The following is a 27,202-nucleotide window of genomic DNA, read 5'->3' as shown; positions in this document are numbered from 1 at the left end:
ATGGTTCCTTCTTAAAGGGCTCCATGGAAATCATCTAATCACACCTTCATGGAAATCATCTAATCAAAAGTTACTACCCATAATTGGGTGGGTCACATCTATGGATAATTTAAAAACTCCCATCCAGCAATATTGAATGAAGATTAAAGGACATGGCTTTTCTGGGGTCCACAAATTCAAACCGGCACACCTACCAAAAAGACTTTAAGTGAAATGTTATTGTCCAAAGGTATTGAAAAAAGTGTTAGTCATTGTTAGGCTCGTCTTCCCAGAATGGACAGTTTGATGAATCTCACACAATAATATTATGTGGGACACACTGCCACATTTTTCCTATGACTATAATTGTAGTAATACTGTCCCATCTGACAAAGTCAGAAAAATCACTTACATCAGAAATGTGGTTCTGCAGAGAGCCTCGTGATTATAGCCTTTAGTCTTCCTCTGTCTACATTAAAACAAATCAGATGTGGGAAGTCCTGGAAATATTATGTTGAATATTTTCTAATTACTAAGTCAGCATGATCAATCATTTTCTAAGCTTGTAGGTTTCCTGAAGTAGCTTAGCCTATGTTTGTAGCACTTTTCAGGAAGCAGCACAAAATTAGTTTCTTTATCCCGGTATATTTCTCTTGGTGTCACGAAAGTATATATAAGTGAAATATTTGTCTTTGCAAAAGGCCTGTGCACCAAGCTACAATTAATGAATATAAGAATTAGAAATCAAAACTTTGTTTAGTCTGAGGAAAAACAATTCTTTAAACTTTAACCACATGGCTGCTTCTTGTTTGTATCAACTCTGGGTGACTTGTTATTGTCTTCTGTGAATTCTCTGGGGCAGGGGCCTGACTTTGTTGAATGAGCCAATTGTTTTCCTTTGTGTTGCCCATCTAGTGCGTTCCCATCTGGTTTGTATCAGACTGTTTTCACAGCCAACAACTGCTGCCTTTTCTATATCCTGACACTTCAGGGCCCCACACTATCAAAGCACTGCTGAGATGGCCTTACTGGCGAGGTCTGTGCAGCTGTGCCTCACAGCTTGGAGCTATTACCCAGAGTAATGGTAACTTAGAACTTGGACTGGCCCTTATTCCCACTGGTGTCATGTGCACAGGGAGCAGGAATTCACCCTCCCCACTCCACTCACTCACTACTCAACCGACGATCTTTGAAGCATTTATTCTAGGATATGGAATGGTGTCATTCTTATTTTCTGGTGGCTTCCTGTATTTGAAAGCTCATTTTTCATTCTTTCCCTCTTTTTCAAAAGCAGCGAGGTCTGATCCTAGCTAAGTGAATGGGTCACTCTGTCACATTTAATTTTTGTTTCCAGATTTAGTTAGGAATGACTAGATATGACAAAACCTACTGTAAAGTCTATGCAGATAATATAATGTATTTTTATTTATAGTCACAAGTCATAATTTGAGAGAAGTTTTCATATTTAGGAAAGATTTCCAACTCTGTGTAGATTATACAGGTGCTTGGACTCAAACTGCTTAGTAAATATTATGAAGTAACTTTGCCTTTAGCTTTGGAGTCTGTCAGATGTCATTTCTAAAAATGTTGTAGTAGTGACCTCTAAAATTTGTAGTCTTTTATAATAGAATTGAATTAAACTTGTAGGAGTTATTGTTGAGTAAGAGTTACAGTTTAGTTTAAGTATAGTTATGAAGTCATTGTTTTATAGACATATACTGGAGCAGCCAACTTTTTGTGTGCCCAAAATAAGAAATGTAAGGCTGCTTTTATATCACATATTAATATTTTAGAAGTGCTTTTAAGATTGGTTAAAATGAGACTACAGTTTTTGTGCTTTCAGTTCGTTTGAAGAGCTAAGTGTCAGAGAGCCTCAAGTGTCCTGTGTCATAAGCCATGTAAGAGCTAAACTAGAGCAGCAACAATAAAAACTCACCTTTTACTTCTGAGTAATTTCAGCTTGCTGGTGTTTCAAAGTTTTAAGAAAAGAAATAGAAGGGAATTCATCTGTGTAGTCACTAGTATGACTAATGACTAAGCAGTAACTATTCGCTTGATGTTAAAAACTACCTAATGAAATCTGTTTCAATCATTGGAAAACAGTTCAAAAGTTAAATGAATCATCTTTTAATTACTAAAGCTAACTTCTTGTTTTCTTTTTCAATTTTAACTTATTACGAATAATATATGTACAGAAAAGTATTCACTTTATAAGTGTCCAGCTCAAAGAATTTTCTCGGACTGAGCATCCTTGTGTAACCTGTGCTCTGCTCAAGGAAAAGAATGTTGCCAGCACTCCAGAAGCTCTTCATGTTCCCTTTTGGTCACCACCTCCACCCTTAAGGATAACCGTTATTCTGACTTCTAATAGCATAAACAAGTTTTCCTGTTATTGTACTTTATATAAATTAAATCATACAATATGTATGGCTTCTTTCATGAGGTAAATCTGTTACAATTTTTAAGATTCCTTTCATTTTCAAACCATTATGGCATGCTTTTATAGAGAATTAATCAGAGAGGAATTTTAGTAGGCTGTTCAACCAACAGGAAGTGCATTATAGATAAAGCTGTCTCCTAAAACAGTCTTTCTGTTCTCAACAAATTTTAGTGCTGGAACGTCCTTCTAGACAGTCCTGCTTCTGAAAAGCAGGCACTCTGTCTTAACACCACACAGCAATACATTCGAGCACTTAGAGGCTTTTTAATGAACTTTAATAATTTAATGTACGTTATTATTCAGATAAATCATGCTCTGCACTGAGAATATATGGGTCATCAGTTTTGTGAATGAGCTGTTTTGGCAGTTGGATATAAGCTTTTATGCTGCCATGATACTATTTATGAAAAGTTATTACTTCTTTGAGAGAGTTGGTTTACTTATCAGATATACAGCCAACAAATAGCCTAATTTGGAAGATCAGGTCAGATTATTTGCTTAAAAAGTGCTCAATTACTTTTATGTATTTTAAAATACCCTAAAATATTCCCTTTTTAAAGTGAACTCAATTAAATTAGTATCTAGCTATCCTAAATATTACTAATTTTAGAGTTCTCATTAGAGTATTGTTTCAAATTCTGGACACCATCCACTGAAAAATTCATGTTTGGTGGATTAGATTTGGGGGCCTTCATTTTTAGATTCTTGTTTTGCAGTTGACAGCCTTCTAGTACTATGCAGATTTCCTAAATAAGCCATCAATCATTTGTTTAAAATAATATGAGGACTTAAAAATTTAAGTATTGATACACTAGTAATTCTTACTGAAGATAACATTAAAGAGCAGAAAGATAAACTTTCAGATCAAAATATATATATTTACTAAATAGCAAGAGTACAAATATGTAAAGCCCAGGTTCTTATATATTTAAATACCAAGTTTTACAAGTTTGTCCATTAATAGCACATCAGTTAAGTTCAAATTGGCACCAGACAGCTACAAGTTTTTGCATGCTTATTTAAAATTAAAAGCTAAACATTGCAATAAGGTGGATGTCTGGAGGAAGCATAATGTGTGAGTGGTACAATCCCAGTATCCTCTGTGTGTGCTCATTTAAAGCATTCTCACTGGTACCCCTGCTTTCCCAGCCTTGGATTCTGTTTCCTTATGTTGTGGTATCTTTAAATATTTAAATAAGGGGTAACAAGCCTACTTTCTGTAGTAAAGATAAAAGGATAAATTATGTTAATGATAATTTATTACTCAATTTTAAGTCAATATCATCCAGTTAAATTTTTATTGAAATCTACAGAACCCATAATTATAAATGCTTTCTTCTCATCCTTGGAATTGAATACCAGTGAGTATTATGTTTCTTCCATAATACTCAGCTGAGCAGGAGGAGAGAACACAAGAATCTACAGACTTGATAAGCAGTTTCAAATTGTGTTGACCTGGTCATTAGTTGTACTGACCACTTTAATCCTTAATTGCAGAATGCTATACTCACCCTTTCAGTAAACTCCATCATCAACAAGTGAGAATTACGAGGCTGCTATTTTTTTAACTTTTTTAAAGTGTAAAATATATACACAAAAAAGCAATAAATTTCCAAGTACACTTTAACAAGTAGTTATACAGCAGATTTAAGAGTTTGATATGGGTTACAGTTCCATGATTTTTCGTTTTTTCTTCCAGCTGCTCTAAGACACTACAGACCAACAGAAATATCAATATAATGGTTCAGCAATCATACTCATTTGTTAAACCTGACCTTTTCCGTGTTGGAAAGGGCTATTGATAATATGGGATAGGGGATTAGAAATAGTAATATTCTGGAAGGGCTGGCCCCTCTGTATTTCAGGACTTATCTAGTCCAGGGGCCCATATGGAGGTTGTAAGTTTTGAAAAGTTATCCTAGTGCATGGAACCTTTGTCGAATGTTTTTTTTTTTTTAACTTGGGCAGGCACCGGGAATCGAACCCAGGTCCTCTGGCATGGCAGGCAAGCATTCTTGCCTGCTGAGCCACTGTGGCCCACCCTGTTGAATCTTATATAATGCCCAAGGTATTCTCTAGGATTGGTAGGAATGGTTTTGGTTGGGGTTTGGCAAGTTATGCTAGGTAGCAATGTCTAACTGACACATGCATAAGAGTGACCTCTACTGTAGCCCCTCGACTCTATTTGAACTCTCTCAGCCACTGATACCTAATTTGTTACACTTTTTCCCCCTTTTTGTCAGAATGACGTTGTTGATCCCATGGTGCCAGGGCTGGGATCATCCCCTGGGAGTCATCTCCCATGCCACCAGGGAGACTTTCATCCCCGGATGTCATGTCCTACACAGTGGGGAGGAAAATGGTTTCACTTGCAGAGTTGGGCCTAGAGAGAGTGAGGCCATATCTGAGCAACAAAAGAGGTCCTCTGGAGGTGACTCTTAGGCCTACCTATAGGTAGGCTAAACTCCATTACAATACATAAGCTTCACAAGAACAAGCCTCAAGATCAAGGGCTTGGCCTACTGACTTGGTTGTCCCTAATTATTGGCACAGTATCCAGGGTTTCCCCAGTAGTAAAGTTTAATAGTTCCATCATTTTTCTCCCATCCCTCAAAGGACTTTGCCAAAACTTTTTGATTATCTGTTCAGTATACTCTGAGATATATCCAGGCATTACATTAAGATGTACAGGATTAAATGCCCTCATTCTTATTCTGGGCTCCCTGTGTTTGGATTGTGTAAATGATCTATCCAGACAGGTTGAGTTAGATTATGTGCTACAGAAAATTTCGGTTCTAGACATAAAATTTTCTTTCTTCCTTTGGTCTCACAGAGTAGATGAAGTTCTAAAATATAGGCAATGTTTTCCTTACCCCTGTATTCTAAATTACCTTAAGCCCGACTAATCAGCTTTATTTTTATCTCTAAGTACCAGGTTATACATATATAAAACAGCCCCTCAAAATCCAAAAATAACAATTACCAATCTGGTCTAAATGTAACTGCTATAAGAGTTCACCATCTATGCCCTAGTTTTCTTATAAGTATTTCTAAATGAGATCATACAATATTTACTCTTTTGTTTCTGGTTTATTTTGCCTCACCAAATGTTCTGCAGGTTCATTCACATAATTGCATGTGAGGCTGCTATTTGTTACAAGAATAAATTATAAATAGCTAACCCTGTTATTAAGATAATGGCTTATTTCACCGTTAGGTGAAATCATTGCAGATATGAAGATTCTTCCCCAGTTTTGGCTAAGAAGATTTTTATGTTAGGTTTATAATACAACAGTAATGTACAATAGCTACATATGTGTACATATGGGATGTACTTTACTAGGTACCTGTGTGGGATGTACTTTACTAGGTACTTTACATGTATTATCTCATTTAATCCATAATCAACCCAATTAGGTAGGTAATATTGTTCTCATTTTTATTTGAGGAAACCTGAGACTCAGAGCAATTATGTATCTTGCCCAAGGTTACACAGCTGATAAATGACAGAGCCGAGAATCAAAGCAAGATCCAACTCCAAAAGCAAATATATTTCCTTCCTTTTAAAGAATAATAGGAAAAAAATAGAACTGATTCTTTCTGATTTTTCTTGGAGTTCTCAGTATCTAAAGACACATCCTACTAGAAGAGTATGAAAAAGTTGGGAGGTGGGGAAAAGGAGTATGTGCTATATGTTTTAGCTCCTGTTAATGATTTGTGACATTGATTTCTTTGTCAACTGGTTTGAAATGATGTATGGACCCTAGAAAAGCCTTGTTTTAATCCTAATCCCATTTTGTAAAGGCAGCCGTTTCTTCTAATCTCTATTCCGTACGGTAAATTTGGAACTGTAATTAGATCTCCCTGAAGATGTGATTTAATCAAGAATGGCTGTTAAGCTGAATTAGGTTGAGGTGTGTCTCCACCCATTTGGGTGGGTCTTGATTAGTTTCTGAAGTCCTATAAAAGAGGAAACATTTTGGAGCGTAAAAGCGATTCAGAGAGAGCAGAGCAGAACAACTTAGCCACAAGAAGCAGAGAGTCCACCAGCCAGTGACCTTGGAGATGAAGAAGGAAAATGCCTCCCGGGGAGTTTCATGAAACCGGAAGCCAGGAGAAGAAGCTGGCAGATGACACCGTGTTTACCATGTGCCTTTCCAGATGAGAGAGAAATTCTGACTGTGTTTGCCACGTGCCTTCTCGCTTGAGAGAGAGACCCTGAACTTTATCAACCTTCTTGAACCAAGGTATCTTTCCCTGGATGCCTTAGATTGGACATTTCTATAGACTTGTTTTAATTGGGACATTCTCTCAACCTTGGAACGCTAAACTAGCAACTGATTAAATTCCCCCTTTTAAAAACCATTCTGTTTCTGGTACATTGCATTCCAGCAGCTAGCAAACTAGAACAAGTGTGTTGCTCCATTTAATGAATTATGTAATGCTTATAATCTTGTTCATTTAAACATCTTTTCTTTTTCTAAAATCTACCTGAAACTGTTTTGAAATAAAGGAAGCTTTAGAGATGACTGATTCTTATTTTAGAGAAATGCGTAAAAGAAACATTGATTACGCCATATTATGACTTTCTTCCATATCCTCCTGCCTCAAGGATTTGTTTAAAACAATAGTATTGAAGTGTTGTTGAATTCACAGTACTCGACCAAAGGTGAACAGAATGCCATTAGCACAGGCACCTGCCCTTGGTACCAGGGGATCTTGTTGGCCTGAGAACTAAATGTGTTACAGGTCTCTCTCTTGGGTGTTTAGCTTTTCTCTGCCCAATAATCTCTAAACATAAAGAGTTTTTCTCCTGAGCCATTTCATTTTAATATTAAAATTTTGCTTTGGTTTATTAGAATATTGCTCTTCTGAGCTCCCTGACAATTTTATTGGTTGTTTGAGATAGATTGTGTTGAGTAATATGCCCACAGGCTGGCCTAGGGAAAAAGGAGTTTCAAAACTGTATTTTGTAATGATTAAATCCTTAAGTGAATCTATATAAACCTTTAACTTTGAAAGAAACTGACCCGTAAGTTTTCTTATTTAGTACAAACAGCATATTTTCTTCTGGCCTTTTACTTCCCTCTTCCCTCATCTTTGATGCATAAAGATAATAATCCATTAGATAAAGTATTTTTCGATTGAAAGTCATTAACATTCAGCTGTTTAACTTCCTCCTTTACACTAAGGCCACCATCAAGCTTCTGTTTACCTAGATTTATGAGAGTAACTGTGAGAGTGCGTGTGGTTTGTGTTCTTTTTAATGAACAGGAATGAATCATGATTTTCTCCCTATGGGTAACTGATTTTATCATGAATTTTCTTTTAACATAGCTTCACGAGGTGATATGGATCGGACACAAGTTGAACCAAGTCTATACCTCACATCTTTATTTACAGGTAAGAGTTTTACTTTAAAGATTCCTGAATCTCAAGATAATCATATTTTTCCATTTACTTATGATTTCTTTCTCTTGTAAAAATGAGCATAGTAGAGATTCTAACTCCAATTTTTTGTTCTTCTAAAATATCTACAAACTCACCCCAGCTATAGAACACCCTTTGTGCACCAAACTAAACTCTCCAAAAGTATAAATTATGGGTCAGAAAAAAATCTCTCATTTCCCTTTGGAAAGTTTATGAAATGTTTAATTAAAAGGCCACAGGTGTGGTAGTGAGAGCACTGAGGATAGCATTCAAAATAATACCATCTGGGGGAAGTTATTTGTTGGGAGAGGTAGTGTTTAAACTTTGAAGTCAGTTTTAAACAAAGTGAAGCAGCTGGAATGTGGTGTAAGAAGAAACAAATTTTCACATTAACCATTACTTTTTTAGAGAAAAAAGAATTGGAGTTGTTTTTACAGCTGCCAATACATTTATTCTTCCTATAGGAGCTGCTTTATTTTTGTCTTAAATTATAAATTTTAAAACAAGCATTTGTCAACTAACTTTAAAAATAGAAGCAGTAGTAAATTAAAAACTCTAGGTATGTCTAAATTTGGGGGATCAGACTATTGTAACATTTTTAAACATTTTTTCTTGCATGGGCAGGCACCAGGAATTGAACCCAGGTCTTGGGCATGGCGGGCGAGAACTCTGCCTACTGAGCCACCATGGCCTACCCTATTGTAGCATTTTAAATTACCCTTTTAAACATGAAAGTAAGGAAAGAAATGTTTAATAGCAATTAGCTCTGGAAAGTAGAGGCAAATAAAATATTATGTACTGAACATCAAGTGACCAGGAATCTCCTTCATCAAGACTTGCATTTGTTCTCAAGCACTGAAGCTAAGATGCTTGCAACTTGTGTGGTGTATTGACTACAACAGAATAGCTTAGCAGCTGCTTACAGAAGAAGCAAGAGTGAATGAGCCCAGGGTGGCCAGGAAAAATGCTTCAAGAACTCAATAAAACACAGCTGAAATACTGCAACATTTTCACGGGTAGCTGGAAAGCAACTGCATTACTGGGACTCAGGGCTGGTTTTAAAGGCTCGATGAGGACAGCATAAATTTAAGCAAGCTAGTAGCCTTGAGCAACCACGGACTCAAGGTAAAAAGTGAATTTGGTTCAACAGTCATTTCAAGGCCCATTATATGCCCAAAATTATTCTACAGTTTTGTAGGGTGCAGAAATAAATAAACCACTGTCATAGCAGGGCACATATTTTCACAGAAACAACAGACTCACAAGCAAATAATGATAATACATGATGGTGTAAGTGCTGCCAAAAATGCGGGCATGTAAAAGCAGCTTGAGAGCACAGATGAAGACATTAACCTTGTCAGAGAAGGTTTTTAGCAAAAGAATCTGGGAGAAGGTGACATTTGAACTAAGCCTGGAACATTAAAACAATGGTCGTTTATGTAAGGATGGTCAATGGGTGTGAGCTTTTTGGTGAGAAAAGGTCTCAGTCAGATTAGTCTTGAGCCATTGCATTGTTCCGCTATATTCATAGGGGCAGCTTAGCTATAGGTACTGCATAAAGAATTTTTTTATATGGTAATGTGATATATGCCTAAGTCATGAAGACTTACAAATCAGCCAATTGGCTTAGTTGGTTAATATTATGCTGATGAGGCCAAAATTGTGTTCACTTCTCTTTTGATCCAGATAAAAACTCAACAAAGGGAAATCTTAATCCTAGCCACTGATTTAACCAGGTATATATCATTGGTCACAATAAGTACCCACGGATCTAGTTACTGGGAGATAAAAACTGTAAGTCCCAGTCCATGCTCTAAAGGAATGTATTGTCCATTGTAAGGGACAGAATATAATTAAGTATAATTATTGCACTTAAATAATTACAGTGCAATATAGTAAGTGCTGGACTTATAGTTGCTTTTGGAGAATAAGGTGTCTGCAGTTAACAATTGGAAGAGGTGTCCACAATTAGTGAGGAACTACTAATTAATTTCATCACCATTACTGGAAAAACAACATAGAATATGATTCACTTGTATATGGGAGTATACTTATCATTTTATAGAAGACTACCATAAATTGTGCCCCTTGTAACTTAAAGTGAGTTTGAGATGCTGAACTCCTCTATGGAGCTACCAAGGAAACTTTTTCTTCATTTTTCTCCTGGTCTCACGGTGTTTTAGGACTTAATGCTTTGTTTGAATTCCTCTCAGTTAGCAAATAACAGAGATAAAATAATGGGTTACCAATGTTGGAAGATTAGAGCCAGAATTAAAACCTATTAATGCAATGGATTATCTAAACATAAGGATCTTTTAGAAAGCTATGTTATATATATGTTTAAAAACTGTAAAGCAACATTTTAAATGCACATTAAAAATTCTGTATTATTATATGTATCACTAAGAATCAAATTAGTTTTAACTTTTCTGTTTTTTAGCCTTATAAAACCAACATTAAAGCATAACATTTCATGAATTTTAAATATTTTTAAAACATATAATTGGAATTTTGAATGTCTAAAAGTTATATTAAAATATGTCTTAGGAAGCTTCAAATGCATGATCTAACTCTCTGGCATCCACAGTTTCAAACTCTTGCCAGGTTAAATGACATACTGCAAACCCATGGAACAAGAAATAGTTTCTTTTTTTTTTCCTGAAACCTAAAAACAGCTGTTGCAACAATGACATCATAGAATAATGACATGACGTGGAAATTTAAGAAGTCAAACTTTGAGAGCATCAAACTACATTTAATACAGTTTGAAGATTTATGTTTGCTTTAATAGTGATTTATTAAGATTTTACCTTTTTTCTTTAAAAAAAATTAAACTGTGAACTAAATATGAATGCTGATTTTTTTCTTTTTTTACCTTCCCAACCCAAACAGTTCTCTTTTGAAGTTCTAAAACTTCTAAAAGTAGCTATTTAGCTTGTAAATGAACACTTCAAAAAGTCTTCCCAAAATATACATTAACACATTTATATAAGATGGTGCATTTTACTGACACACACATTGATTAAAACAAATTACTGGAGTTAAAAATACCACAACTGGTAGGCCACAGCGGCTCAGCAGGCAAAGTTCTTGCCTGTGATGCTGGAGACCCAGGTTCGATTCCCGGTGCCTGCCCAAGCAAAAAAAAAAAGCAAATACATAATGTATGAATTTTTTTCTGTTTTCTTTTTGTTTCTTTTTCTAAATTGATGCAAATGTTCTAAGAAATGATCATGATGATGAATATGCAACTATGTGATGATATTGTGAGTTTCTGATTATACATGTAGAATGGAATGATCATATGGTAAGAATGTTTGTGTTGTATGCTGATATGTTTAATAAATAAAATAAATTTTAAAAAATGCTAGTGATCAATGAAAGGGAAGGGGTATGGTATGTATGAATTTTTTTCTGTTTTCTTTTTGTTTCTTTTTCTGAATTGATGCAAATGTTCTCAGAAATGATCATGATGATGAATATACAACTTTGTGATGATATTGTGAGTTACTGATTATATATGTAGAATGGAATGATCATATGGTAAGAATGTTTGTATTTGTATGTTGGAATGTTTAATAAATAAAAAGATGATTGTGTAATGATATAACTCTTCAAGTGACTGTGTGATTGTGAAACCTTGTGTCTGATGTTCCTTTTATCTATGGTATGGACAGATGAGTGAAAATATGAATAAAAATAAATAAATAATAGGGGGAAAATGTTAAAATAAACATTTTAATGTTTTATTTCACTAGAGAGAAATACTAGTGGTCAGTGTGAGGGAGGGGTAAGGGGTATGGTATGTATGAGTTTTTCCTTTTTTCTTTTTATTTCTTTTTCTGGAGTGAGGTAAATGTTCTGAGAAATGACCATGGTGATGAATATGCAACTATGTGATGGTATTGTGAGCTATTGATTGCACACCGAATATGGAATATTCATACGTTAAGAATGTTTGTGTTGTATGCTGATTGATTTTTCTTAATAAAAATTTAAAACAACAACAACAAAAATAGTACAGCTATTTGGAGGGCTTCCAGAGCTACCTCTATTTTTTTTTCTGTATTTCATTTCAGTAAAATATTCTTATCCCTTTATTTCAATCACATTTTTTTTTTTTTTTTTTTTTTAAAGGAAAGACAGAGAGAAGGAAGGAAGGATAGAAGGAAGGAAGGAAGGAAGGAAGGGAAACATCTTTAAACATTTTCTTGTTTTATTGTATTTTGTTTTTCCGTTTTTTGTTACATGGGCTGGGGCCGGGAATCGAACCGAGGTCCTCCGGCATAGCAGGCAAGCACTTTGCCCGCTGAGCCACCACGGCCCGCCCTATTTCAATCACATTTTGCAACCCACCCTGAGGGTTAGTGCCTCTTGGGACAATGCCTATCTGTTACGTAAGAGTAAGTGCTCACAGGTCTTGATTGCATTCTTTATGCCAGCATTTTATGTATATTATCATTTAAGCCTCACAAAACCCCCTGAGGTTTCCCGGACCATCCATCCCCCAAAACAAAACAAAACCCCCTCAGGTATCTTTTTAAAAAATATTTATTGTCATAACATATGTACAACATAACATTTCTCATTTTATTCACTTTCAAGTTTACGATTCCTTGGTGTTACATTCACAATGTTGTGTTGCCATCACCTCTATCCATTACCAAAACTTTTCCATCACCCCAAACAGAAACTCATAAGTTTTACCTCCCTAATCCCAACTCCCCCTTCCCATACCCTGTAGTCTTTTCATCTCTATGAACCTGTATATTCTAGATATTTCATGTAAGTGATATCATGTGGTACTGTTATCTTTATCAGTGAGGAGACTTGGAATTTAGAGAAGTGAAGTAACTTTCCCAAAGTCTCTCATCACTCTCTATCCTTACCCCTTACCTATTTTTCTTTATAGCACTTATTACTACTGACGTGGTATATGTTTATTTACTTATCATCTTTTCCTACCCCACCCTACCCTCTCTCCAAGTAGAATGGGAGGCTCATGAGATAGGGACCTTTCTTTTGTTCATTGCTGTGTTTTCCTGGTTCATAGTAGTTGCTCAATTGATATTTGTTAGGTGAATGGATGGATGAACCCAGTTTTTGCCCTATTCCAGAGTCCAAGCTCTTAATCCTTCTCCCTTGATTCCACACAGAAGCTTCACACTGATAATCTGGGTGGGTTGATTCCTATCCTAGAGTCCTGAAACTTCATTACTATCCCCTTCTTCGCTGCCCCTAACATTACATATTGCTTAAATGAAATTTCCTTTCCTTCAACCACCTTTAAAAGTATTATTGTTTTTTTACTGTGGTTAATTAAGGTATTTGGTGTAGTACAAAGACTAGTGAGTTATAGTCTCAGCTCTACTAATTTTGAGTTATATTACACTAGACTGTCTGTTTTGAAAACTATCTGTTTGTGATTCTTCACTCTCCCGAGTCTTTCTGCTTATCTCTGACATTTATCTCATTTTTCATTTCTTTATTCACTTTTCCTTTTTTGTCATTCCCCCAAGTTTCTGTCACCATTTCTCTTTTCAGTCCATTCTCTATCCCCAGACAACTATTCTCGTTGTTTGAATAATTATGTGTGTGAAGCTGACTGCTAATTCTATATATATCGCTAAACTGCTTTCCAGTCTTTGAAATCTTCAACTCCAGTTAACTTGCTGCAATAGTCCACCCACACATCTTGCAGACATTCAAATTCATCAGATAACTGACCCCAGTATCCCCCGTGAGTCTCCCTCTAAAGTATCTTGAATCTTCTTATGTGGACTGTTTCCGTATAGCCCTTACTCTCCATATAACTATTAGAATGATCTTTTCTGAAATAATTTGCTCATATTATTCCCTTTTGAAAATCTTTCTGATACCTCGTTATTTACAGGGCTTGACCCTGACCTTCCTCTCCATCCTCATTTCTCACCACTCCTCCTATCCAATCAATACTTTGACATCAGACACCTCAGAGTTCCCTTAGCACACTAAATTTGTCTTGACTTTATTTTGTTGTTCTCACTTCCTTCATCTCCTTTCCACCACCTTTTAGCTCTCATTTTTCAGCCCCAGTGTATCTCTACTCCTAACTTATGATCTTGAAGATGAGAGCTATTTCTTTTTTCATCTTTGTATCCTCTCAGCCCCATCTTAGCTCCATACATTCAATAAACTATAATAAGTGTTTAATTAGTGAGAATGTGCTTTTAGAAAAGCCCACTTGGTCTCTGTGCCTCGGTTACCTTTCAGTTTCCCAAGACTGCTATTAGGATCAAATAAGATAATGAGGAAAAGATGTTTCCCAAATTTTAAATTGCTTTATAATCATAATCCGATAACGGCAAAAATAACACCTTTACAATGATTGAATTTAATATATTTCTTGAGACTTGGAACCAATTTTAAGATAAAAAAATAATTATAGCTCTTGTTGTATCATTGAGCAATTTAACCAGTAATTTTATGCATATAGTGAAAAATGAAGATAAATATAAAGCAGTTTTGTGACATTAGCTTGCAGGAAAAGAAGAGTATTTGGTAGATATGCGAAGTAACTCAAAGAATTAAGGCAGCTATATTTGAATTTTATAACTCGAAATTTAACTTTGTTCCAGGTCTTAGTTATTACCTGTGCTCATTTTCTTCTTTATTAACAAATTAAACCCTGAGATTTTGTTTCTTTTGGTTATTTTGTATATGCTATATCATGACTTTATAAAATATAAGAATATTTAAATAATGTTTATATTCTAGGAAGACTTTTTTAACAATAAAACATCTTTATTTCGTGTCACATATGTTCTATTCCACCTTTATAAAATGGCCTGTTCCTTGAAGACATGCTAAATAAGTCTTCCATATATTTAATACCTCATACAAGAGCTAGAAAAATGTTTTATTATTGATTAGTAAGAATGCCAATAAACTAAACAGTGGCTATTACGACACTGATAGACTAAATGCAACTGCAGTCAAAATTGGATTTTCTCTTTAGACTGATAAAAGAATTACTGAATTATTGCCTTTAAAAGTAACCATTTTATTTATACCATAAAATCACTGCAAGAATTTGAAAAGCATTTTAGTCAAGTATTTAAAAATTCAGTTGTTCAAGATTTTTATGTACACCTAAGACAGTCTGTAATTTGATATCATTCTGAATTTTCTAATCCACACGAGAAGTACCAAGCTCTGATCAGCATAATAGTAATATTCTTCTTAAATGCTTATAGTGTGATTACTGTTTGGAATGTTGCTATGATTATGCCACGTCTTATTTCTCAGCCTTCTTTTACTGAAAAGAAAACAAAGTAATAAAAAGAAATGACATATTAAAAAAGTCTTTGTTAGACTTACTAATATTGACAATTTAAGCTCTGAGGTTGGGTGTTTCTTTTGGTTATTTTGTATTGACAACATTATGGCTTTACAAAATGTAAGAATATTTAAATAATGCTTATGTTCCATGAAGACTACTATGAAAGAATTTACCTTTTACAAGATTCTAATTATTTTGGACGGCTGTGATGGAGTCGTCACTGAAATTTCCAAAACTGTCTACTTAACTGTTTTCCCTGTAAAAACTTAATGGAAAATTCCTCCCTTCTTCTGGTATAAACTACTTGGAAAACATAAACAGGTTTTAGAACAATTACTATAACTATTGACTAAGAGTTGTCCTTAAGATTAAGGTAATTTATTTATTTTAACTTTTTTTATTGTATAATATAACATACATACAAAGCAAAGAAATAAAAAAGCAATAGTTTTCAAAGCAATCTTCAACAAGTAGTTACAGGACAGATGTCAGAGTTTGTCATGGGCTACCATACCATCCTCTCATATTTTTCCTTCTAGTTGCTCCAGAATATAGGAGGCTAGAGGGCTTAAATATTTTTTTATCATCACAATCGACTTTTTTTCCTTCTTTTTTTTGTGAAAAATAATATATATGCAAGAAAGCTACAAATTTCAAAGCACAGCACCACAATTAGTTGTAGAAAATATTTCAGAGTTTGACATGGGTTACAATTTCACAATTTTACTTCTAGCTCCTCTGAAATACTAGAGCCTAAAAGAGATATCAGTTTAATGATTCAGCATTCATATTCATTTGTTAAATCCTGTCTTCTCTGTATAACTCCACCATCACCTTTGATCTTTCCATATCTCTCTTTAGGGATGTTTGGACTATGGCAATCCTAAATTTTTTATATTGGAAGGGTCTGTCACTAATGTGGGGTAGGGAGATGGAACTGTCTGCTGTTCTGGAGAGGCTGGGCTAGGTTTCAGGACCCGTCTGGACCAAGGACCCATCTGGAGGCTGTAGGTCCCTGGAAAGTTACTCTAGTGCTTGGAACCCTTGTAAAACCTTGTATATTGCCCTAAGTGTTCTTTAAGATTGGCTGGAATGGACCTGGTTGGAGGTTAACAGGTTATGGTAAGTAGCAAGGTCCAATTGAAGCTTGCGTAAGAGCAACCTCCAGAATAACCTCTTGACTCTATTTGAACTCTCTTTGCCGTTGATAACTTCATTATTTACACTTCTTTTCCCCCTTTTGGTCAGGATGTAATTGTTGATCCCATGGTACCAGGTCTGGATTCATCCCTGGGAGTCATCTCCCATGTCTCCAGGGAGACTTTCACCCCTGGGTGTCATGTCCTACATAGTGGGGAGGGCAATAATTTCACTTGCAGAGTTGGGCTTAATGAGACTGAGGCCACATCTGAGCAACAAAAGAGGTCCTCCAAAAGTAACTCTTAAACATGCCTATAGGTAGTCTGAGCTTCTGCACTACCTACATAAGCTTCACAAGAGTAAGCCTCAGGATCAAGGGCAGTGCCTATTGATTTGAATGTCCCTAAAGTTTGGCACAGTATCAGGGCATTCCCTGATGGTAAGATTTAGTAGTTCCATATTCTTTCTCCTGTCCCTCAGGGGACTTTGCCAGTACTTTTTGATTATCTGCTTAATATACTCTAGGATGTTTCCAGACATTACAATAATCTATACCAGATAAAGGACCTCTTTCTTATTCTATGCTTCCTGTGTTTCAGTTGTTCAAACGAGCTACACAGATAGCTTGAATTAGATTATGCACTACAGAAAATTTCAGCTCCAGAGGAAATAAAACTTTCTTCCATTGGTCTGAAAGAGTATGTGTGGTTCTAAAATATAGACGCTGTCTTCCTTACCCCTATGTTCTGAATTACTTTAAACACAACCTGTTTAGCTTCATTCTTATCTCTAAATATCGGGTTGTATATATAAAACAGCCTCTCAGAATCCAGAAATAATAATCACCACTTCGGACTTAATGTGTCTCCTCTAAAAGCTTACAATATAGGCCCCTGTTTTTTTATAAGCATTTTCTAAAGGTGACCATACCATTGTTGTTTTTTTTGTTCGTGGCTTATTTTGTCTCACCAAGTGTCTCACATGTTCATTCACATCGTTGCATGCCTCTTGACTTTGTTCGTTTTTGTAGCAACACAACCTTCATTCATAAGTATACACCATCGTTCACCAAGCTACTTCTCCTTCAGTGCATTCTTTAGCTACAGGCATTCATAGGGTATCATGTAGAGGGCTCAAAGTCCACAGTCCATAAACATTCTAAATTTTAGATAATTTCATTGTTCCCAAGAGAAAGAAAACCAGTAAACGCACCCTCGCCAAATAGGAAATCTAAACCTCCTCTTAACTCTTGTCCCTCCCCCCCATTGTCTACTTCTGCTGTTGCTATAGTAGTGCCGATGGTTTCCTTTTGAACATAGCTCATAGCATGCAATAGCAGTATTCCCCCTGTAAACTAGACTTAAACACTTTTTGTACAAGAATCATATCTTTGAAGTAATTTTTGTGAGAACTAATTCATATTTCAGTTAATCAGTGGGGCACATAGGTCTATACACCCCCTTTCCATCTTGTTCATCTTCAATATGGTAATATTACTTAAAGACCCACTAGAGAACCTCCTATCTTTTCCCTTACTTCTGTGTATCTCTAAGTCCCCTATATTCCATATTATAAGCCTCTGAATATACCTTCATGCTGGTCAGAAAAGTGGAATCATACAGTATCTATTCTTTTGTGTCTGGCTAATTTCACTCAGCATTATGTCCTCAAGGCTCATCCATCTTGTCCTGTGCTTCAGGATATCATTTTGTCTTGTAGCTGCATAATATTCCACCATATGTATACCACATCTTGTTGATCCACTCGTCTGTTAATGGGCTTTTGGTTTGTTTTCTTCTTTTGGCGATTGTGAATAATGCTGCTATGAACATCAGTGTGCAAATTCTGTTTGCGTTGTTGCTTTCAGCTCTTCTGGGTATATACCAAGTAGAGCTATTGCTGGGTCATAGGACAACTCGATATTTAGTTTCCTAAGGAACCACCAAACAGTCTTCCATAGTGGTTGCACCATTGTGCATTCCCACCAGTAATGCTTAAGTGTCCCAGTTTCTCCACATCCTCTCCAACATTTGTAGTTTCCTGCCTGTTTAATAGCAGCCATTCTTATAGGTGTGAGGTGGTATCTCATTGTGGTCTTGATCTGCATTTCCCTTATAGCCAATGAAAATGAGCATCTCTTCATGTGCTTTTGAGTCATCTGTATTTGCTCTTCAGAAAAATGCCTATTCATATCTTTAGCCCATTTTATAATTGGGTTATTTGTTCTTTTGTTGTTAAGTTGTATGATTTCTTTGTATATACAGGAAATCAAACCTTCGTTTGATATGCCATTTCCAAATGCTTTCTCCCATTGAGTTGGCTGCCTCTTTTGGAAAAGTCTTTTGAGGTGCAGACGCATTTGATTTTGACGAGCTCCCATTTATGTGCTTTTTCTTTTGTTGCTTGTGCTTTGGGTATAAAGTTTAGGAAGCTACCTCCTATTGCTAGGCCTTGAAGATGTTTCCCTACATTTCCTTCTAGAAGATTTATGGTGCTAGTTCTTACATTTAGGTGCTTGATCTACTTTGAGCTAATTTTTGTGTAGGGTGTAAGATAGGGGTCCTCCTTCATTCTCTTGGCTATTGATATCGAGTTCTTCCATGCCCAATTATTGAAAAGACTATTTTGTCCCAGTTCAGAGGAATTGGGGCCTTGTCAGAAATCAGTTGACCATAAATTCGGTGGTCTATTTCTGCACTCTCGATTCTATTCCATTGGTCAGTGCTTCTATCTTTATGCCAGTATCATGGTAAAATATTTTTAAAGTACCTATTATTCTTTGTTATATATAATAAATCCATGAAAATTTGAAATGAAGATTTTTTGTTGTTTTAAATAATACTTAGTAGATGACATTCTTTATATTCTTAGGCAATTTACCTTAAATTTAGAGAACTGAGTTAGGGTATAAGCCTCTAGCTATATAGAAAATTCTGGATTTTTTTAGCATATTAATAAATTCTTCATCCCAAATTTTATCCCCTTAATCACCAGCCAGCTTCTGTGTTGCCTCCCTGTTCCTGATCCTTGAAGTGGAAGGTTGTTGTTTTTTGGTGGGGTTTTTTTGTTTGTTTGTTTGTTTGTTTGCCATATTTAGTACAATGTAGCAATAATGAAGCAAAGACTATTTTAAAGAGAAATATGCTTTCTAAAGTTGAAGTCAGTGATATTTGACCCACTTCGATGGTTTTTTGCTTTGACATTACTTCCATTTTATCAGTTCTTTTAACCCCAGTGCAGCCCCCTTAGGCACGCAGTAAATGATTATTAATTACATGGTCCTGAGTTGAAGATCCAGTTTTAGGAGTAGGAGGAAGAGCGAAGTGCCTTGTAAATGGGCAACCCTTGTCTTCAAATGTACCTGGCTTATGTCTTTCCTCCTTTTAAAAAAAAATGTTCTTTCTGTAACTAACAGCAAACTCTTTATTTTAGAATGATGAGATTGTTTTTATCTAATTGATGGTAATGATAGTAATAGTAACCATCATTTAGTGTGATAGCGACTCACTTGTTGAGCCCTTTATAGCTATTATTTCATCTTCCAACATTCTGCAAGATGACATGAGAGAACTGAATTTCTGAGTGGTAAAATAACCTCCTAAAAGTCACACAGCCAGTTAGGGGCTCGGTGTGAACTTTAGAGACTGTGTTCTTACCCTCTTTTTTTTTTACATGGGCAGGCACCGGGAATCAAACCCAGGTCCTTGGGCATGGCAGGCAAGCACTCTTACCTGCAGAGCCACCGTGGCCCGCCCTGTTCTTACCCTCTTAACCCTGCTCAGTCTTACCCACCATTTATCATCTATACCACAGCTGTTGGTTTTTTTTTTTAACTTATTTTTTATTAAAGAAGTTGTACAGGCACACTTTTGGCACTTGAATCCTTTTTTTTTTTTTACTTGAATACTTTTAAAATGTTGTCTCTGTCTGACTAGGGGTGGGGGTAGGAAAGCAGAAAGATATATTTTATCTCTCTGACAAGTTCTCAGCACCTTGAGAAATGGAATTACCTCATGAACAATCCTTGTTTTGATTTCCCCGTATTATATAGGAAATTTTAGAGCACATAAATACACATGATATGCTTGTTGAGCTGACTGAGTTTTTCCTTTTTTGCAGGTGGTAAAGCAGTACCACTCTTCACTTCACAGGCAGCCCCAGCCCAGATGTCTGTGACGCTGCCCTCTGTGAACCTTGAGGACCGTTCTCAGTCTCCGAGCATCATGAGCACGGTACAGGGTGACATGGATTCCTCAGGAGCCGATACCTTCTGACCAGGAAGTGAGCAAGCACTTTCATACCTATACATGCCGCTGGTTTTGAGGTCATTTTACTTTGGCATAAAACCATCACTCAAACTCCTTTGGTCTTTGAGCTTATTCCCAAAAACCATTTCTAGTTTTTGTAGCAAAATGAAAGCATATTTTAGTATAAAATTTTTGAATAAAATAATTTAAATATAAAACATTATGAGTCTGTCTATAAGTTGTTTCCTTGAAGCAGCATGAACTGTGGAAGGACATGCCTTTTTTTTTTTTTTTAATTTTTATTGATAAAACCAAAGAACATGCAAACACTAACATTCTTTATATATGAACATTCCCTACTTGGTGTGCAATCAGTGGCTCACAATATCATCACATAGTTGTATATTCATCACCATGTACATTTCTTAGAACGTTTGCATCACTCTAGAGCAAGAAATAAAAAGAAAAAACTCGTACATCCCACACCCCTTACCACTCCCTCTCATTGACCACTAGTATTTCCCTCTACCCAATTTATTTTAACATTTGTTCCCCCTATTATTTGTTTATTTTTAATCCATATTTTTTACTCATCTGTCCATACCGCAGATAAAAGGAGGATCAGAACAAGGTTTTCACAATCCCACAGTCACTTTGCAAAAGCTACATCATTATGCAATCATCTTAAAGAAACTTGGCTACTGGAACACAGCTCTACAGTTTCAGGCACTTCCTTCTAGCCTCTCTAATACACCTTAAACTAAAAAGGGGATATCTATATAATGCGTAAGAATATCCTCCAGGATAACCTCTCAACTCTGTTTGAAATCTCTCAGCCACTGACACTTTACTTTGTCTCATTTCTCTCTTCCCCCTTTCAATCGAGAAGGTTTTCTCAATCCATTGATGCTGAGTCCCAGCTCATTCTAGGATTTCTGTCCCATGTTGCTAGGGAGGTTTACACCCCTGGGTGTCATGTCCCACATAGAGAGGGGAAGGGCAGTGAGTTTGCTTGCTGTGTTGGCTGAGAGAGGGGCCACGTCTGAGCAACAAAAGAGGTTCTCTGGGGGTAACTCTTAGTTCTAATTTTAAGTAGGCTTAGCCTATCCTTTGCAGGAATAAGTTTCATATGAACTAACCCCAAGATTGAGGGCTTGGCCAATTGATTTGATTGTCTCCACTGCTTGCGAGAATATCAGGAATTCTCCAAATGGGGAGGTTGAATTTTCCCCCTTTCTCGCCATTCCCCCAAGGAAACTTTGCAAATATTTCTTTATTCACTGTTCAAATCACTCTGGGATTTATTGGAGCACCACACTGGACAAGCCTACAAAATCTCATGCCCTGTTTAAGGTTCCGTGTACTTATGGTGTTCAATTAACCTGTTCATATAAGTTATATTAGGAAATGCACTGGTCAAAATATAAATTTTGTACCAAATAAACATTTTTTGTCCTCACTGCTTGCAAGAATATCAGGCCTTCTCCAAATGGGGAAGTTGAATTTTCCCAAGGGCGTGACTTTTAACATCTAAAAATTTATCCTACAGATAAAATCATCTATATACACTTACAAAATTATGTACTTGTGATTGTTTATAACAGCAAAGAATTGAAATCAACCTAATACCTATCAACAAGCAGCTGATTAAATAAATGATGTTACAGTGGAATACCATGTGGTTCCAAAAAAGAAAGAAATAAAAATAGTTTATGTATTGATATGGAATTATCTCTGAGATAGATTTTTAAAGTGCAAAAACCATGCAAAATAGTGTGTGAACTATTTTTAAATTGTTTAAAGAGTTGGGGAGAAGGAGGGCAACTGAGGTGGCAATTTGGGAGTGCAGCTGACCTGGGAGAGCCTTCTGCACCACATGTGGCAGCCCTGGCAGAGGCTGAGGAACTGAGAGGCAGAAAGCTGGAGCCTGGCACGGAGGCACGGAGCTGCAGAGCCTGTGGTAGTGCACGGATGGGAACTTGGGACTAGGAAAATAAGCCAGGCCGTGTTCCTTGGGTGCACTACCCTCACCAGCGCAGCCCTGTGTCCAGTGGCTCACCCACATCTCAGGCACCTGAACCCCATCACCTGTTCCCATTCTCTGTCCTCGAGGCACCCCCACCCCACCAGCCTCCAGTGGACATACCTGCCCCCCACCCCCACCCCAAATGCAGCCCAACCCACCTCTCCTACACTCCTCCTGAGCACTACCTTCCTTTCCCTGTTCCCGGCAGGCTGTTGCCAGTGCATAAAAGTTGCAGGCACTAACCTCTATACCTAGGCTACCCCTGCCCCCTGCCCATAGTGTCACGCAGCCTCACCCCACCCTTCCTGAACTCAGTGCATCCATTTACAGCACTCCCAGGCCCATGCATGCGGAGAAGAGAGGATTAAAGGGCTAAGCAGATTAACTGAGGCTATAATGGGGGAAAACTTCCCAACCTTCATAAAGGACATAAATATACAAGTCAAAGAAGCCCAAAGAACTCCAAACAGAATATATCCAAATAGGCCTTCCCCAACGCACGTACTGATCAGTCTGTCAAATGTTGAAGAGAAGTGGAAAATCGGAAAGCAGCAAGAAAAAAACAATCTACTACATACAAGAGAAACCAAATAAAATTGAGTTCAGACTACTCAACTAGCACCCAGAGGTAAGAAGGCAGTGGTATAATATATTCAAGATCCTGAAAGAGAAAGACATCCAGCCAAGAATTCTGTACTCAGCCAAATTGTCTTTCAAAATTGAGGTAGAGATTGAAGTTTTCACAGATGAAGAAGCCCTGAAAGAATCTGTCAACAAGAGACCAGCCCTACAAGAAATACTAAAAGGAGTTCTGCCAGCTGAAAAAAAAAAAAAACCACAGGAGATGGAGGTCTGGAAGAGGGCACAGAATTGAAGAATACTCACTAAGGGTAATTTAAATAATACAAAGAGAAAGAAGGAAAAGAATATATAGATCTGACAAATAAAATAAAAAATATAAGATGGTGGAATGAAGAAATGCCTTTTCAGTAATAACTTTGAATATTAATGGATTAAACTTGCCAATTAAAAGATACAGATTGGCAGAATGGATTAAGAAACATAATCCAACTATATGCTGCTTACAAGAGACTCATCTTAGATACAAGTATACAAATAGAAAGGATGGAAAAAGATTTTCCATGCAAGTTGTAACTGAAAGAAAGCAGGAGTAGCTATACTAACATTGAACAAAATAGACTTTAAATATAAAGACATCATAAGAGACAAAGAAGGACACTATATGCTAATTAAAGGGTCATTTCACCAAGAAGATAGAACAATCATAAACATTTATGCTCCCAATCAAGGAGCTCCAAAGTACATCAGACAGACCTTGGCAAAACTGAAGGGAGTGATAGATGTTTCAACAATAACAGTAGGAGACTTCAATACACCACTCCCCTCTATAGATAGAACAACCAGACAGAAGCTCAACAAGGAAATAGAGAAGTTAAATAACTTGATAAATGAATTAGACCCAACAGACATATATAGGTCATTGCCCACCAAAGCACAAGGTTATACATTCTTCTCTAGTGCTCATGGAATATTCTCCAGGACTGATCATATGCTGGGGTCCAAAACAGATCTTTATACATTTAAAAACATTGAAATTATTCACAGCACTTTCTCTGATCACATTGGAATGAAGCTGGATCTCAATAACCACCAAAGAATAAGAACATTCACAAATACGTGAAGATTAAAGAACACACTCAAACAACCAGTGGGTCAAAGAACAAATTGCTAGAGAAAGCAGTAGCTATCTGAAGATGAGTGAAAATGAGAATAAAGCTTATCAGAACTTGTGGGATGCAGCAAAGACTGTGCTGAGTGGGAAGTTTTTTACCCTAAAGCCTATACTAAAAAACAAAAAAGAGCAAAAATCAAGGACTTAACAGCAAACCTGGAGGAACTAGAGAAAGAACAGCAAACTAAACCCAAAGCAAATAGGAGAAGTGAAATAACAAAGATTAAATCAGAGATAAATGAATGGGAGAACAAAAGAACACTAGAAGGAATCAATAAAACCAAAAGTTGGTTCTTTGAGAAAATCAATAAAATTGATGGGCCACTAGCAAGACTGAGAAAGAAAAAAAGAGGATGCAAATAAAATAAAAAATGAGAAGGGGTGTGTTACCACAGAGCCTGAAGAAATAAAAGAAATCATAAGAGGATACTATGAACAACTGTACACCAACAAACTAGACAACTTAGACAAAATGGACAAATTGCTGGAGACACAAACAAGCTACACTGACTCAGTAAGAAGTAGAAGATCTCAACAAACCAATTAGAAGAAAAGAGATTCAATCAGTCATCAAAAATCTTCCTACAAAGGAAAGCCCAGAGCCAGATGCCTTCACATGGGAATTTTATCAAACATTCTGGGAAGAACTAACACCAATCCTGTTCAAGCTCTTCAAAAAATTGAGGGAAAAGGAACTCTCCCTAACTCGTTTATGAAGCTAAGATCATTTTAATACCAAAACTGGTTAAAGATGCTATAAGAAAGGAAAACTACAGGCCAATCTCCCTAATAGATGCAAAAATTCTCAATAAAATAATAGCAAATTGAATCCAACAGCACATTAAAAGAATTATACACGATGACCAAATGGGGTTTATACCAGGAATGCAAGGATGGTTCAACACAAGAAAATCACTGTAATGCAGTACATTAACAAATCAAAAGGGAAAAATCACATGATCATCTCGATTGATGCTGAAAATGCATTCAACAAAATTCAGCATCTTTTTCTGATAAAAACGCTTTATCAATATGATAAAGGGAATATATGAAAAACCGATAGCCAGCATTGTACTCAATGGAGAGAGACTGAAAGCCTTTCCTTAAGATCAGGTACAAGACACGGATGCCCACTGTCACCACTATTATTCAACATTGTGCTAGAAGTTCTAGCTAGAGCAATCAGGCAGGACAAATAAATAAAGACATCCAAATTGGAATGGAAGAAATAAAACTCTCATTATTCCCAGATGGTATGATACTATACTTGGAAGATCCTGAGAAATATACCACAAAGTTACTTGAGCTAATAAACAAATTCAGCAAGGTGGCAGGATATAAAATTAATGTGGAAAAATCAGTAACATTTCTATACACAAGCAATGACCTAGCTGAGGAGTCACTAAAGGAAAAAAATCCATTCAAAATAGCAACTAAAAGGATCAAATACTTAGGAATGAACTTAACTAGGGACATAGAAGACTTGTACACAGAAAACTACATAACATTATACACAACCACATAACATTGCTAAAAGAAATCAAAGGAGATCTAAGTAGGTGGAAGACATTCCCTGTTCATGGATAGGGAGGCTAAATATAGTTAAGATGTCAATTCTCCCTGAACTGACCTACAGATTCAACACCATACCAATGGAAATTCTAACAACCTACTTTGAAGATTTGGAAAAGCTAACTATCAAATTCATCTGGAATGGAAAGAGACCCTGAGTAGCTCAAAGCATCCTAAAAAAGAAGAAAGAAGCAGGAGGATTAACACTCCCTGACTTTAAGACCTATTATAAAGCCACAGTGGTCAAAACAGCATGGTATTGGCACAAAGACAGAAGCATTGACCAATGGAATTGAATCGAGAGTGCAGAAATAGACCACCAAATTTATGTTCAGCTGATTTATGACAAGACTGCAAATCCTTTGAACTGGGACAAAATAGTCTTTTCAATAATTAGGAATGGAGGAACTGAATATCAATAGCCAAGAGAATGAAGGAGGACCCCTATCTTACACCCTACACAAAAATTAGCTCAAAGTAGATCAAACACCTAAATATAAGAACTAGTACCATAAAGCTTCTAGAAGAAAATGTAGGGAAACATCTTCAAGACCTAGCAATAGGAGGTAGCTTCCTAAACTTTACACCCAAAGCACAAGCAACAAAAGAAAAAGCACATAAATGGGAGCTCGTCAAAATCAAATGCTGCTTCACCTCAAAAGACTTTTCCAAAAGAGGCAGCCAACTCAATGGGAGAAAGTATTTGGAAATGATATATCAAACAAAGGTTTGATTTCCTGTATATACAAAGAAATCATACAGCTCAACAACAAAAGAACAAATAACCCAATTATAAAATGGGCTAAAGATATGAATAGGCATTTTTCTGAAGAGCAAATACAGATGACTCAAAAGCACATGAAGAGATGCTCATTTTCACTGGCTATAAGGGACATGCAGATCAAGACTATATTGAGATACCACCTCACACCTATAAGAATGGCTGCTATTAAACAAACAGGAAACTGAAATGTTGGAGAGGATGTGGAGAAACTGGGACACTTATGCACTGTTGGTGGGAATGTACAATGGTGCAGCCACAAATGAAGACTGGTGGTTCCTTAGGAAACAAAATATCGAGTTGCCCTATGACCCAACAATAGCACTACTTGGATATACCCAGAAGAGCTGAAAGCAACAACACAAACAGACATTTGTACACCGATGTTCATAACAGCATTATTCACAATCACCAAAAGATGGAAACAAACCAAATGCCCATCAACAGATGAGTGGATCAACAAAATGTGGTATATACATATGATGGAATATTATGCAGCAGTAAGAAAATGTC

At 36.4% G+C, this 27,202-nt stretch overlaps 1 protein-coding gene across 15 annotated transcripts in view; it reads left to right on the top strand.

Moving 5' to 3' along the window:
* KIAA0586 (KIAA0586 ortholog) overlaps positions 1 to 20,733 on the top strand; it is a 168,245-nt gene extending 147,512 nt beyond the window's left edge. For all 15 annotated transcript variants that reach the window (XM_077122509.1, XM_077122499.1, XM_077122498.1 and 12 more), the window contains 2 exons: positions 7,757 to 7,822; positions 20,430 to 20,733. In XM_077122509.1, the coding sequence (XP_076978624.1) occupies positions 7,757 to 7,822; positions 20,430 to 20,584 (221 nt within the window). In that variant the 3' untranslated portion in view covers positions 20,585 to 20,733. The remainder of the gene's footprint in view (positions 1 to 7,756; positions 7,823 to 20,429) is intronic.
* The last annotated feature ends 6,469 nt before the right edge of the window (positions 20,734 to 27,202 follow it).

Source organism: Tamandua tetradactyla, chromosome 12, assembly GCF_023851605.1.
Source record: "Tamandua tetradactyla isolate mTamTet1 chromosome 12, mTamTet1.pri, whole genome shotgun sequence".
NCBI classification, from domain to species: Eukaryota; Metazoa; Chordata; class Mammalia; order Pilosa; family Myrmecophagidae; genus Tamandua; species Tamandua tetradactyla.
The sequence above is the reverse complement of the archived record's forward strand: the minus strand, read 5'-3'. Positions and strand labels throughout refer to the sequence as shown.